We start from the raw sequence: 12,671 nt of genomic DNA, 5'->3' as shown, positions 1-12,671 counted from the left end.
GAACCGGGTTCATACTGTACTCAGAGCCAATTTCCTAGGAATAATGTCAGGTATGTTCTGTGCATAAGAGCATAATATGCCAGATAGTCAGCACTGTTAGATTATGAGATGTTTTGTTGTTTTTAACATCTCACTTACTATCCCAATATTAACCACAGGACTTCATGTTCTTTGTTTATTTTACTAATGCTTTCATGGTAGGTACAGGACTCCTAGTAGGAAGTTTTCCCAACCACCATTCACTGTCTTTCAATGGAGCAGCCATACTAGATCAGATATATGAGCCATATTTGGCCCAATCCTGTACATTCCTTGCTGAGATTCTTCCCACTGACTTCAAGGAAGATATGCCTGAATAGTGTGCATGATTGGGCCCTCTAGTCCAGGATGCTGTCTCGGCTCATGATCAGTAGTTGAAGTTTCAGAATAAGGGTTAACCTCCCTCAGTAATATACCTAATTGTGCATTACTGTATCATGGTTGGTGTGCAGGAAGGAACTCCCCTGCTGACACCAACTAGTGATCAGTTTACTGAAAAATGGGGATCGATCACCTTTGTCAATCTAATCCTAGCCAGTGTCCATGCTAATTTAAATTCTTATTTGTATCAGTGTCTAATCAACTTGTGAAGCTTAGCTGAGCTATATGTCTCAATAATATCCCAGGGCAGGGAGTTCCAAAGGTTAACAATACATTCTGTAAAAACTAATCTCTCTCTCTCTCTTTTTTTTTTAGCTGTTGCTTTTTAAACTAATCAAGCAGCCTGTCCCCTTGTTCTTGTGTTATAGCTCAGGGTAAACAGAAGTGCCTATTCTATGACACTCAGCACTGTATGTGGTTCTAGAAGAGGTCTTCTTTCGAAAACCAAAAACAATGTTTTTAAGTGAATTTTGTGACGGACTGACAGCTCTGGTGTCCAGAGTCCCCACAGCACCTGACACTTTTAGCATGGGCAGCAGCAAAACATGCTTCCCTACACTATCCTATAGCCACAGCTCAGCTCCCACTCTCCAGGTGAAAGGGCATGTCTGCATAGCCCCATACAGTCTTGACTTCCCTGCTGAGGCTGCCAACAAGCAGGATGCATTTGGTCTCTCTCAGGAAGGTAGGTTTTGTCTACACACAAATGGACACAGAAGGGGAATCTCCAGTTACTGGAGCTCCCCAATAATAAGGCTGCTCATTAGCTATGAACAGAGGAGCAGAGACATTTACTCTGCTAGACTCTGTCCCCAGTAGGTCATTGCAGCTCCCTTCACAGCCTCTGTTTATTTTCCACTCTGCCTCCTCTCTAAGCCAGTTTCCAGGCTTCCTTTCCTAGTACGACCTGGTTTTGAGTTGAACTTTTGATCCCAGCTGAGTGGGTGCAAAATCACCCCAGACCATTCCCCCTCTTCGTTAATCATTTCTGGCTTTTGCCAGGTTCCAGGCAGCAGCTGGGAGATGAAAGGCTCCATCTCCTATTATCTCCCACAAGCACACCTCTTCCTCTTGGAACTGAGGATCTTGTGTGACAATCGCTTTCTTCCGGGAAAGGACCCATGTTCACAGGATGCTCAAGCTATGGGAGACTTCGGAGGCAGTGTCACAGGACGGCAGTCTTCCTGCCAGGGAGCTCCAGCCTCTATCAGAAATCAGATTGTCTTCTACCACCAGCCCTGTCTTCCCAAATCTCTCCCCTTCCCACCCCCATGCCTACACATCCCCTTCCCCCCACATAACTTGCCAGTGATTTTCAGGGCCTTTTCTCTTTCTGGTTACATGCATGGGGTTGGGAGGAAGAAAAGAGGCAATATGGACACTGCTGGGTAGGAGGTGAGGATTCGGCCACCTCTTGGGCAGAGCGGATGGGATTAAAGCTACTTTATTGCTGCTCCAGAACAGAATCAAGGCCTCTCCCCCACTCCACACACATATACACGATGTTGCACTATGTGCTGCCCCTAATGGCTAGACCATACAGCAGTTCAGGGGTCTGCTACTGACCTCCAGTTAACACCCCCAGGCAGTGTTGGGTGGAGCTTACAGATCCAGCGCCTGAGCATGGATATGGACGCGGAGGGTAGAGAGCGAGGTGCTACCGTACTGTCTTTGAATTGGTCTCCCTTCTGCATCTCCTAACTCATCCAGCCCTGCCCAACAAGGGCTTGTGAAAAGGAGGCAGCCACATGGTCCCGTTGCCTCCCCCACCCCAAGGCTGGATTGGCTTTGTCCTAACTTTGAAACAAAAAGCAAACTAGGAGCCAATTCCACACAGCTCAATTTGTTGGCTCCTGGAGGCTCAGGCCTGTTTTTAATCACCGGTGCCTGCAGCTCCCACTGAATTTGGCAGCGTTTTGCTCTCAGTCTTTGATCATCCGGTTGGAAGACGTTACTGCCCTGCGCTGCTCTCTCTTCCCATCCCAGCAGATGTGGGAGCCAATGCCACTCAGCCTATAGACCCAGCGGCCAAGGTTAGACTAGAAATCAGGCCCAAAGCTATTGGCACCCAAACAGTTAACTCCTCTTGTCCTATCCTTATCTAGTGTCAGGAGTTTTGTTTGGTTTCAAAGCAGTAAAAGAACATGCCTGGGACCACATCTTTAATCTCTGGAAGATCCAATAGATACCAGACTAATGGGTTAGAACAATTGGGGGGGTGGGGAGTTCCAACATGCTGCCTCTGTTCTTTAAAGAGTTAGGTGGATCTCTGCAGAAAACCAAGCCAGCAAGGATGCACTGACTCACAGACTGGCTTTCTGTCCCTGTCTAAAGAGCTCCCCCACCAGCTCCAGGCACACAGTGCCTATACATTCAAACATGCTGTTCAGACATGCAGTGGGCAGGAAATACATCCTCCTCCTGGTTTCATTCTTCTCCATCCCAACTAAACTACAGAGAGAAACAAGAAAGGCAGATCTTGGTTCCCTTTAGCTCAGATCGCTGCTCCAGGAGAACACAACGCTTAAGAGTGGAAAGATCAAAGCAGATGTGTGTAACTAACATACGTGTGTGTTGTTACACACACAGAGAGACAGATTCAGGCACACACGCTCACCCCTGCATGCACGTACATTCTCACCACGGACATGCATACTCTCACAGAGCTGTCAGCCTCAGACATACATTACCACAAACCCATGGAGACCCAAGAGCTTGCACAGGGTTACATATATGCTAACCAACATATGGACATCTGCTCTATCTATCTCATACACTCCTCCCCCACCTGATCTGTCACTCTCACATACACAAAATCATGGATGGGCACAGGGTCAGCCACACACACACCTCTCATTTCCACACACCATCATGCATGCTCACCTCCACGCATGTGGACACATGAACACACATTCACCATCATGCACAGACTCGTTTTCCTCACTTGTGTACATCAACACACCCTCCAGTGCACATCATTAGTATTTCAGTAGCAGCTACAGGCCCAATTGTGCAAGGACGCACATGCACAAACAGAGGAAGTTCCTGCTCCTAAGAGCTTATGCTCTAACTAGACAAGGCAGACAGAGGGGGAGAAAGGGACACGACTATCAGGACTGGAGGAACAGAGAGATTATCAGACATGCCCAAGGTCAAACTGGGAATCCCTGGTGGAGATGGGAACTGAACTCTGATCTCCTTAGCTCTAGTCCCTTCAACAAAAGACCGTCCTTCAGACATGTTAAGACATGTTCACTCATGCATATACATACGTACGTACATATGTACATACGTACACACACACACAAATTCAGCTGCAAAAAACTCCCCTGAAAACCTACTTAGCAGTTAGCTTTGTGTCTGGGGGGTAAAGACAGCATTTCTGGCCCTAGACCATACCCTCCTCACTGTTTTACTGCTGTAAAGACTGAAGGTATATTTAGCCTGTGTCTGAGCTTACCCAAGTATTAATGCAAAGATCTGCGTTTCCTCTAGCAAAAGGAAACCATAACAACAGGAAGCTCTGGAAAACTGTTGCGTACCTCTGGTTCTTGTGCAGCACTCAGCTACATGGCAGGCACTGAGCTTCAAGCAGAAGCCAGGCAGCGTCAGACAGCAGGAGCGGCAGAGAAAGAAAGTCCTGACTTCAGGCATCAGACACATTCTGAGTCCCAGCACTGGCAGTCTTCCATGCACCCAACGCTGGAGAGCACAGAGCAGCCGGTCTGCCCTGGGAGATAATCTCAGCAGCACATCTGGTCTCAGCTCCACGACTCGGCATTAATTATGACTTGTGCAGAAAGCATTTGAAATATCCAATGAGATGCTGAGCTAGCCAGCAACCTCAGCAAGTGGAAAGAGAGACAGACAGGCAGGTAGGATCTTGCTCACCCTCCATGCTGTAGCCTGTGTAAACAGCTAAGTATGGGTCGCAAGTTTTAAGAAAGGCATTCCCTATAGGCTGTGTAATATATTCATGCTCTAATTGCTTGTCAGATCTATGCCTGATAGCCAGGGGAACTCAGCAACAGTTGCTGTCTGCATGCCATGCTCTTGGTCCCTTCATGCTATTAGCTGCCCCACAGACAATCCGTTGCCCCCACCTAACATTTTGATTGAATCCCAAGTGCTAGACCTCAGACATGCATCCCTCCCCACCTGAATCAGTCACGGGACATCCGCTCAGCTCCAGGTTAATTTGTAGCTTCTCACATGGTAGAGTCTGAGCAGCAGGCCCAGCCATAGCCTTATTTGCTTTAGCCATCCCCACAGAAGCTACCCAATGTTACTGCGAAGAACTGAGCAGGATAGTCAACAGGACAGAACCAACTAAGGGGCCCAGCCACATGGGGAAGGGAGGGGTTTGCAAATATGAAGGCAAACACCAGGTATTGAACCAGCAACCTCCAGGGCTAGAGGCAGAAGTCACTGCAGCTTGAGCCCAGAGATCCACCCACCCTCTAGATTAAGCACAGCAGGAGAATGTGTAACACACTGACCAGTGGGTCCCACAGATCTTGGGCACAATACAATAGCTTTACTTCACTCCATTTAAAAAATGGATCATAGGACTGCAGATCAGTGACCCATAACCCACCAGCACCATCACCCCAAACTTGTGAGATGTGCCAAAGTTTGGCTAGCTATCCTCCCACCCCAAGAACTCCCATGGATGCAGCTGCCTATTTGCTTCTGGATATCTGAGGTTAAAATACCGCATATATAGTCATTCATACAGCTTATGTTATCTGAACTGAGGAGTCTAATGGTTCCAGCTGTTGCCTGCAGGAGATCACCCTACACTTCAAGATACAGTACAGGGGCATGGGAACAGCAGGACAATGTCATATTGCAGTTACCTCTGCCACAGTTACCATCTGATCTCCATTGGGTGGCCCACGTGAAGTAGGTCTCAGTCTAAATCATAAGGATGGGGCGCATGTTGAATACAGCATTCCTAATCCAAAGCACTCAGAAATCGTGAATCAAAGGCCAAACTGCCATGAGATTGGCTTTAAAATCATGAGATTTTTCTTTTAATTTGCCTTCTGGGTTTTGAGACACTAGGCTGGATGTGGATCACACTTCCAAGCTTTTCTGGGCCACCACAAGGGCAAGAAACACTTTTAAATCAAAATGAAAGCTCCAGTCCCAGTCCCAGGAGCTGTGGATTGATGAAGGACACCCAATATTGCTAGACTCATGAGAAGGATTTGAGAGTTGGTATGAATGGGTTCTCCCTTCAGCTCCTGGAACTCTTGGCTGGCAGGACTTCTTTGGGAATTGAGCAGACACACACAGTCCACCAGGATACCAACTCTTTACTACTGCTTATGCTCCAGGTACATCATAACATAGCAGCAGTTGTATGGAGTCCCCTTCCTGACCCCTGGCTCAGCCTTTCATACTGCTTGCTTTCTTCTCAGAGCTATCCAGTTACCTCATTAGCTCATCAGGCTCCCTACTGGTGCAAGTGTTCCCTTCCAAGCTCAAACTAACCAAGTCCCTCCTGCTCTAACTACAGCCAGAGCCCTTTGTGTTTTCAGTGACCTGGGTACTGTCTTCCAAAGGGCTCATTTCTAGCTGCTAACAGCAGCATCTCTCTGCTGGCATCACTGCATACAAATTACCATCACAACTGTCACTAGGTGCTCCAATGGAGACTGACCACCTCTCTCCCCAAGGGAATGGGGTTGCTGGGGGAGGGGGTGTAAGCTGCCGCTACCGGGCTGCTTTTGTTCTGTTGCTAGAGTCTTGATCTCCAGGGCTATGTGTGGCTGGGGGTGGAGTCTCCCGGTATGCGCTCATGAGCAGTTAGTCCGTAGGGGCTAGAGCTGTGGGAAAGAGACCTGGCAGCACATGCCTTTACAAGTCTTCAGACTCAACCCAGGCTTGCTGGGAAGCTCACTCAGGCTCATAACCCCCCCTGAAAACCTGGGCAGGTTTCTATCTTGGCATCTGTCACAGGCCAAATTCAACCCTGAAACCGACAGCAGAACTCAGGGACGGTGAGCCCCCAGGAACTGCTGAAAGGTTCCACTCCAACCCACTGTGGGAATGGAACCTGCCTGCCTTCACACAGCTCCCCAGGGGGATGCAAGTAAACTGATTCTGGGCCCAAGCAGCTATATTCAGGGATGTAAGATCCTGGGGTTTGGTTTGCTTCTTTTTAGAGCAGAGGTGGGCAAACTACGGTCCGTGGGCCACACCCAGGGCGTTGAATAGAAGGCAAGGGAGTGCAGGGTGGTGGTCCGGGGGCAGGGGGGAACGGGTCCAAAGGGGGCAGAGGTCCCGAGGGGGACAGTCAGAAAGAAGAGGGGGTTGGATGAGGCGGCAGGGAGCAGTCAGGGGCAGGGGTTCGGGGGGCACTCAGGGGACAGGGAGAAGGGGTGGTCGGATGGGACAAGGTCCCCAGGGGTGGGGGGGGGCGCTGTCAGGAATGAGAGGAGGGTTTGGATGGGGTGGTGGACGTCCGAGGAGGGGTCAGGGGACAGGGAGTAGGAGTGTGTGGATGGGGCAGGGGTCCTAAAGGGCCCATCAGGGAACCGGGGGGGTGGGGGTTGGATGGGGGCAGGAGTCCTGGGGGGGGCAGATAGGGTCATGGCCCAGCCCCCATCTCCTCTCCTCTAACCAGCCCTCCATACAATTTACGAAACCCAATGCGGTCTCAGGCCAAAAAGTTTGCTTGCCCCTGTTTTAGAGGTAGGGCCTAGTCTTAAAGTTTTAATCCAGATCTGACCTCACTCAAAGTTTGGGCACATTCAGATCCAGAATTTTCACTTCAGGCCCATCTCTTATCCAGCCAAACTCAAGTGGATGGGTCACTTCCTTATGCCAAAAGAAAGCTGGCACTCAAATAATTAAGGACAATCAGTCATACTGCTAAACTCAGCAGAAAATCATCTAGCAATCCTCCTTCCCTGGGCACAGAACAATTCCCTTCTATTCCCTGCTCTCCCAGATGTTTGGGACAGATCCTCTTAACAAAACTCCACCCTGCCTTGGTCTAGTATTCTGGACCAGGGAGCCATTTACTGTAGTCTGAATGAAAATCAAAGCCTCAAAGTAAAGAGTCCTCTGCATGCTGACTGAAATAACCAGATCACACTGATTTTTCAGCTGTGTCAGCCGGACCTGAATTTAGGACAAACATGAGACATGGTGCAAGCATTGAAAGATTATTAAACATCACTGCTCATCTTCCCTTAGCAGTAGGGGGGAGTCAACTAATCCTGTCTAAACAGTTTTTCCATCTCTCTGAAGTATGATGGGAAGGAGCCTCATTAAACTGCGCAGTAAATGACACTGCAGCGGACTCTGCACGGCTTATTCTCTGAACTGAGCTTATAACTGTTTGCACGGAGAAAACAAAAAGATGATAAACAGCCCTGAGCATTGCTTAGCCACAACATCCAGAGTGCCACGCCAAAATTAGCCACTTATTAGTCTGCTTCTCTCTAAACAACGACAAGAAGAAATATTTGGAGAATGAAATGTCGAGAGCAACATAAAAATACCTTTCACATTAACAGGCAGCGATCTGATCTGAGCAAATATCCTTTGGAAAACTTGATTCTCCACACAATGCTATAACAACATGGGGAAACATACATTTGGTAAAGGGCTCTTCAGTCTAGCAGGCAAAGGTTTAACATGACCCAATGGCTGGAAGTTGAAGTTGGACATATTCAAACTGGGGATAATCATACTGACTTCCTTTGTAACTTGCTTTGTGATCTGGGGATGAAAAGCAATAGATAAGAGCTAGGGAATATTTATTCAGACCAGTGATATGTAGATCAGTTCACATAAAGTACCAATCAAAACCAGTGCCCCCAAGCCTTGCCAGAACCCCAGACCTCAGCAGCTTAGGTACCTGGGAAATGAATGGAGTGATCATTGGTGTGCTTCTCCAAACCAAACCTCAGGAGTGTCCAGCTCTGCTGGTAGCACGCCCCCATAAACCTCTCATTGCTGAGTCAATTTCACATTCATCGTTTCACTTTGCTACATAATTCAGGCTCAGCAAGAGAATCCAATCCATTTGCTAATTCTCATGCATGGTCTTATCTTTTACATCTAAATTTAAGTTGCAACGAACACAAAGCATAACTGAACAACCAAAACCTCCATCCTTACATGTGAAGGGTGAGTATAGGGTAAAAACAAACAAACAAACAAACAAAATCTAGTATAACCATGACATGCAATGCAGTAACCTACTCTTCCCAGCTATGGAGCTGTTTGTGCTTGGGAGCCTGGAATGGCTGCCATTTGGCACTTTGAATTGCAAAAAGATTGCAATAGATATTGATGATTCCTCTGAGATCTGCATTTACAAAGGAGTCCCGAACTCCTCCCATGTGTGAACTGATTCTGAACTGCCAGCCTTCCCTTCCCTTTAGAAGGAAGCACAAAACTGGGTATCAATGGAGACTCATTTCCAATTCTTCCAGTGACTTCCCCTGTGTGACTGCTCTGTGCCTACTAATACTTCTCTAGCTCACCGGAGGGTAGGGAAGCTGATTTACCAGTGGTGCTCTCCATCCAAACTAAGATCCTCTGATGAAAGGTGTTCATAGCTTGCCTTCTGCTAAAGATATTTGTGGACAACTAACGCCACTGCATCTCTGTCTGTCCAGCTAGGAAAAATCCTATTCTCTGAGACTGGGACAAGTGAAGTCGAGTCACTCACTGCTCATGGTGAAGCTACCAACCTGCACTGAGACACCACATGTCCTGACTGAGCAGCAGTGTCCAGCTTGATGCTGAAAATGAGGACTGACCCCTGGCTCAGACAGTGTCCTTGTCGAATTCCCCACAGGGTGGATGTGGCAGTGGCAGTGGAGAAGAGAACACACAGAGTTAGCACTGTGCCCCCTGCCCTGTGCTGCAGTCTGGGGCATAACAGGGCCAGCGGAGGAGTCTGGGAATCAGGAGAAAGGCTGGTCTACTGGCTAAAGCACTGGCCTGGGAGTCAGACCTGGGTTCTAATCACAGACCTGCTGTATGACTTTAGGGTGACCAGATAGCAAGTGCGAAAAATCGGGACGGGAACGGGGGGTAATAGTAGCCCATATTAAAAAAAAAAGTCCCAAATATCGGGACTGTCCCTATAAAATCAGGACATCTGGTCACCCTATATGACTTTAGGGAAGTCACTCTCTGTGGCTTAGGTCTTCTTCCTACCCTTTATCTGTCTGGTCTATTTTGAGTGTGAGCTCTCACTTGGGGTATACACAGCCCAACAGGGCCTCTGCTTGCTATTTTAACAACAACAAAGCAGCACACGTTCTTATTCAGGTGGCATTTACTACTGAGGCAGGAACAAATATGTCTCAGGACTGACATGCTCAATTCATCTAGAATCTGTAAAGTTAGATCAGAATCAGATCAATAACAGGCCCATTGCTGCTCCCCCCGAAACTCCTGTACACAGGTGAGCTGCTTGCTGCAGTTCCTGTACCTCCTCCACTAGGCCAGGTGATCCAGAATTAACCTGGGAATCAGGAAAAAGGAGGACAACTTCCTGGAGCTTAAACTCAAGTGGCCACTGAGCCTGGATGGGTCAGGAATGTTACAGCACAGAGATACACAGTGGCTTTCACCCCGAGGGCAACAGCTTGATTCCGGCCAGAGCCCTTAGCAGCAAGCAAGGAAGACCCTCAGCGGAGCTGGAAAAGCACTGGAAGGTTCAGAGGTTTAGTCAAACATCGTGGGGATGGAAAGAGCAGGGAAGCTGCCCTTTCTTGTGGCATTCAGGCATTCCTGAACCAGAACATGAGGAATTCTGTTTAAATAAGTTAACAAAACTTTTCTGAGCTGTCTGACCAGCGACCCAGGATGGAGTCGGCCACGGCAGACAAACCTGCAGCCCAAAAGATAACAGGTGGGTGGGGACTGTAAAGCTGAAGGTCTACTACGGGGGGAGGGAAGGAGGAACTTCCAGCACTTAATGAGCATCCTAGAGGAGCTGAAGAGATTGGAGGGTCTCTCAAAGGGTTAAATCTGCCGCCTGCAGGCAGCTAGCTGCCTTTCTCCTTTAACACAGATTCTCGCAATATTCATCAAAGAAACAACACAGAGATATTAAAAAACTTGCCTGCAAGCTGAGAAACACCATAGGTACATATTTGACCTATTAATCACCCACTGCCATGGCCTGCTCTGAGAGCCAGAGGGGCTTGAGTCTGTCAGCTTTCATAAACTTAGCACAAACATGGCCATAGCTCACAGAGGAGGCCTGTGCGGGAAACCAAGAGTGTGTCAGGAAGTGAGGTGGGTGACTCAGTCGGGGGGCACTTCCTCTTCTGAGTCAGCCCCCCAGGCACTGCCCCCACCAGGGCTGGAGGGAGACATTAAGCAGTCCAATGTAACAAATCTGTGGCCATCTAAGATTTCACCGTTATCACTTGGCAGTGGCACACTATGGCCAAGAGGAATGGAATTCAGATCAGTCTGCTGATGGGCTCCTTCATACTTGATCTAGAGGAGAATCACCATCAGCAGTAAAGGGCATATGAAACAGAGATGAGCAGTTCTGATTGTCTCCAGTAGAGGGCTGAGGTGCAAATATACATACGAGCCTGTTGGTGAGAGTTTGTAACGCAATAGGGGCTCTTTTGGGAACAAATATGCTTATAGTCACACTATCTTCAGGGAAGGGATTGTAATTTCTGTGTTCACCCAGCACAATAGGGCCTGAGGCCTTTGGCTGCTGCTAAGACCTCCATGTAAAGAGGAGCTTCTTTGCAGGGCACAAGAAATGTTATTGGTCCCACAAAATCCAGGCACTATGCTACACACTCTTGAGTGCCATCTATTGGCACCTTATTTACATATATGCATTCAGACATCTTGTTAGAACACTCCTATATCAGGAGCTACTGTCATATTAATAATTATTAGCACTGTAATAGTGCAGAAGAGGCCACGTGGCACAGAAACAATGTACTACTACTTCTAGCCAATAGAGGGAGCTTCTGGTTTGTGGGTGAGTCCAGCACGCCCTCTAACACAGTACAAGCCCTTGTCCTTTCATGGGCCCTAAGGGCTTACATGCAGCACTGTGGCGATACTTGCCACTATATATAAAGAAGCTACTATATTGCCCAGCAGACACCATTCTTGGCCCCTGGTGCCCATGACCTCATGAGCTAAGAGACAACGAGCAAAAACGTCAGCTGGTGGAAGCCATAGACCGAGTCCAATTTACAGCACCTGAGGGATCTGGCTCATTGTTTCCACCCTTTGCAGCAGCACTAACACTAGCCTCACTGGCAGCCTTCAGCTCCAAGGTTCTGGGGGTGCATGTCCTTCCCTGGATAGAGTGGTGCTAACACACTTCACATGATGCCACACACTGCTGGGCGCTGCTCTGGACCTTCCATAGTCCTGAGCTGTCACTCATCTCAGTCTGGAGCCAGGCAAAGCTTGGATGTTTGAGCTGAGTTGCAAAGTCATAGCTCTAAAGCCAGAAGGGTCCACTGTGACCACTAAGTCTGAGCTCCTGGGTAGCACAGGTCAGAGAACTTCCCTGAATTAATTCCTAGAGCAGATGTTTCAGAAAAACATCCCATCTTGATTTTAAAATGGCCAGTGATGGAGAATCCACCCTGCCTCTTGGTTAATTGTTTTCTAGTATCTTACAAGTCATACGTGTGGAGGGAGTGAACCTCACAGGGCAGAAACCTAGGAGTGTCTCACGAAGCCCTGAGAAATGTAACGGCTCTGGTTCATCTCCAGACAGTAAGCTCTAGGGCAGTGGTTTTCAAACGTTTTGTGTTGGTGACCCTTTTCACAAAGCAAGCCTCTGACTGTTACCCCTCCCCCTATATAAATTAAAACTGGGGGTAATTTAATTTAATGGGGGCTTAGGGTTGTCAGCCCCACAGAGCTGAAAGCCCACGACTCCCATGTAACCACCTTGCAACCCCCTGAGGGGTCACGACCCCCAGTTTGAGAACCCCTGCTCTAGGGATCAGGGCTGTCAAAGCCCCCTAGGGTCACTTAGGAACACAAGTCCCATTGATGTTCACCCCAAGCACGGTCTTAGCCTTGTAAGAGTCTATGTGCCCTGTTCCAGTAGCTGTAACCACCTCAGATCCAGGGCTCATGTTTTCTGCATGTTTGAAGTCTATGCAGGGTCTGATTAATGGGTCCATCTTTGTCTCTTCTCTAGTACAGATCAGAGAGAGTAGCCAAAGGGAAGGACAGCCCCATGGTGAGGGTGCTAGCCAGAGATCTAGGCC

The 12,671-nt window shown here is 48.3% G+C and overlaps 1 protein-coding gene across 6 annotated transcripts in view; it reads right to left on the bottom strand.

Annotated features, from left to right (window-relative positions):
• The window catches only part of ARHGAP22 (Rho GTPase activating protein 22), a 256,126-nt gene that overhangs the window by 37,801 nt on the left and 205,654 nt on the right, over positions 1–12,671 (bottom strand). Inside the window, exon 1 of one of the 6 annotated variants that reach the window (XM_030571379.1) lies at positions 3,963–4,194. The exons of 4 other annotated variants lie outside the window; for them this stretch is intronic. In XM_030571379.1, coding sequence (XP_030427239.1) covers positions 3,963–4,083 — 121 coding nt within the window. In that variant the 5' untranslated portion in view covers positions 4,084–4,194. Of the gene's footprint in view, positions 1–3,880; positions 3,926–3,962; positions 4,195–12,671 lie in introns of those variants that run through there. One more of the 6 variants, XM_030571380.1, reaches the window with a different exon arrangement.

The sequence above is a fragment of the Gopherus evgoodei genome, chromosome 7 (genome assembly GCF_007399415.2).
Source record: "Gopherus evgoodei ecotype Sinaloan lineage chromosome 7, rGopEvg1_v1.p, whole genome shotgun sequence".
Taxonomy (NCBI): domain Eukaryota; kingdom Metazoa; phylum Chordata; order Testudines; family Testudinidae; genus Gopherus; species Gopherus evgoodei.
Note: the sequence above shows the minus strand (reverse complement) of the source record. Positions and strands in the feature narration are given on the sequence as shown.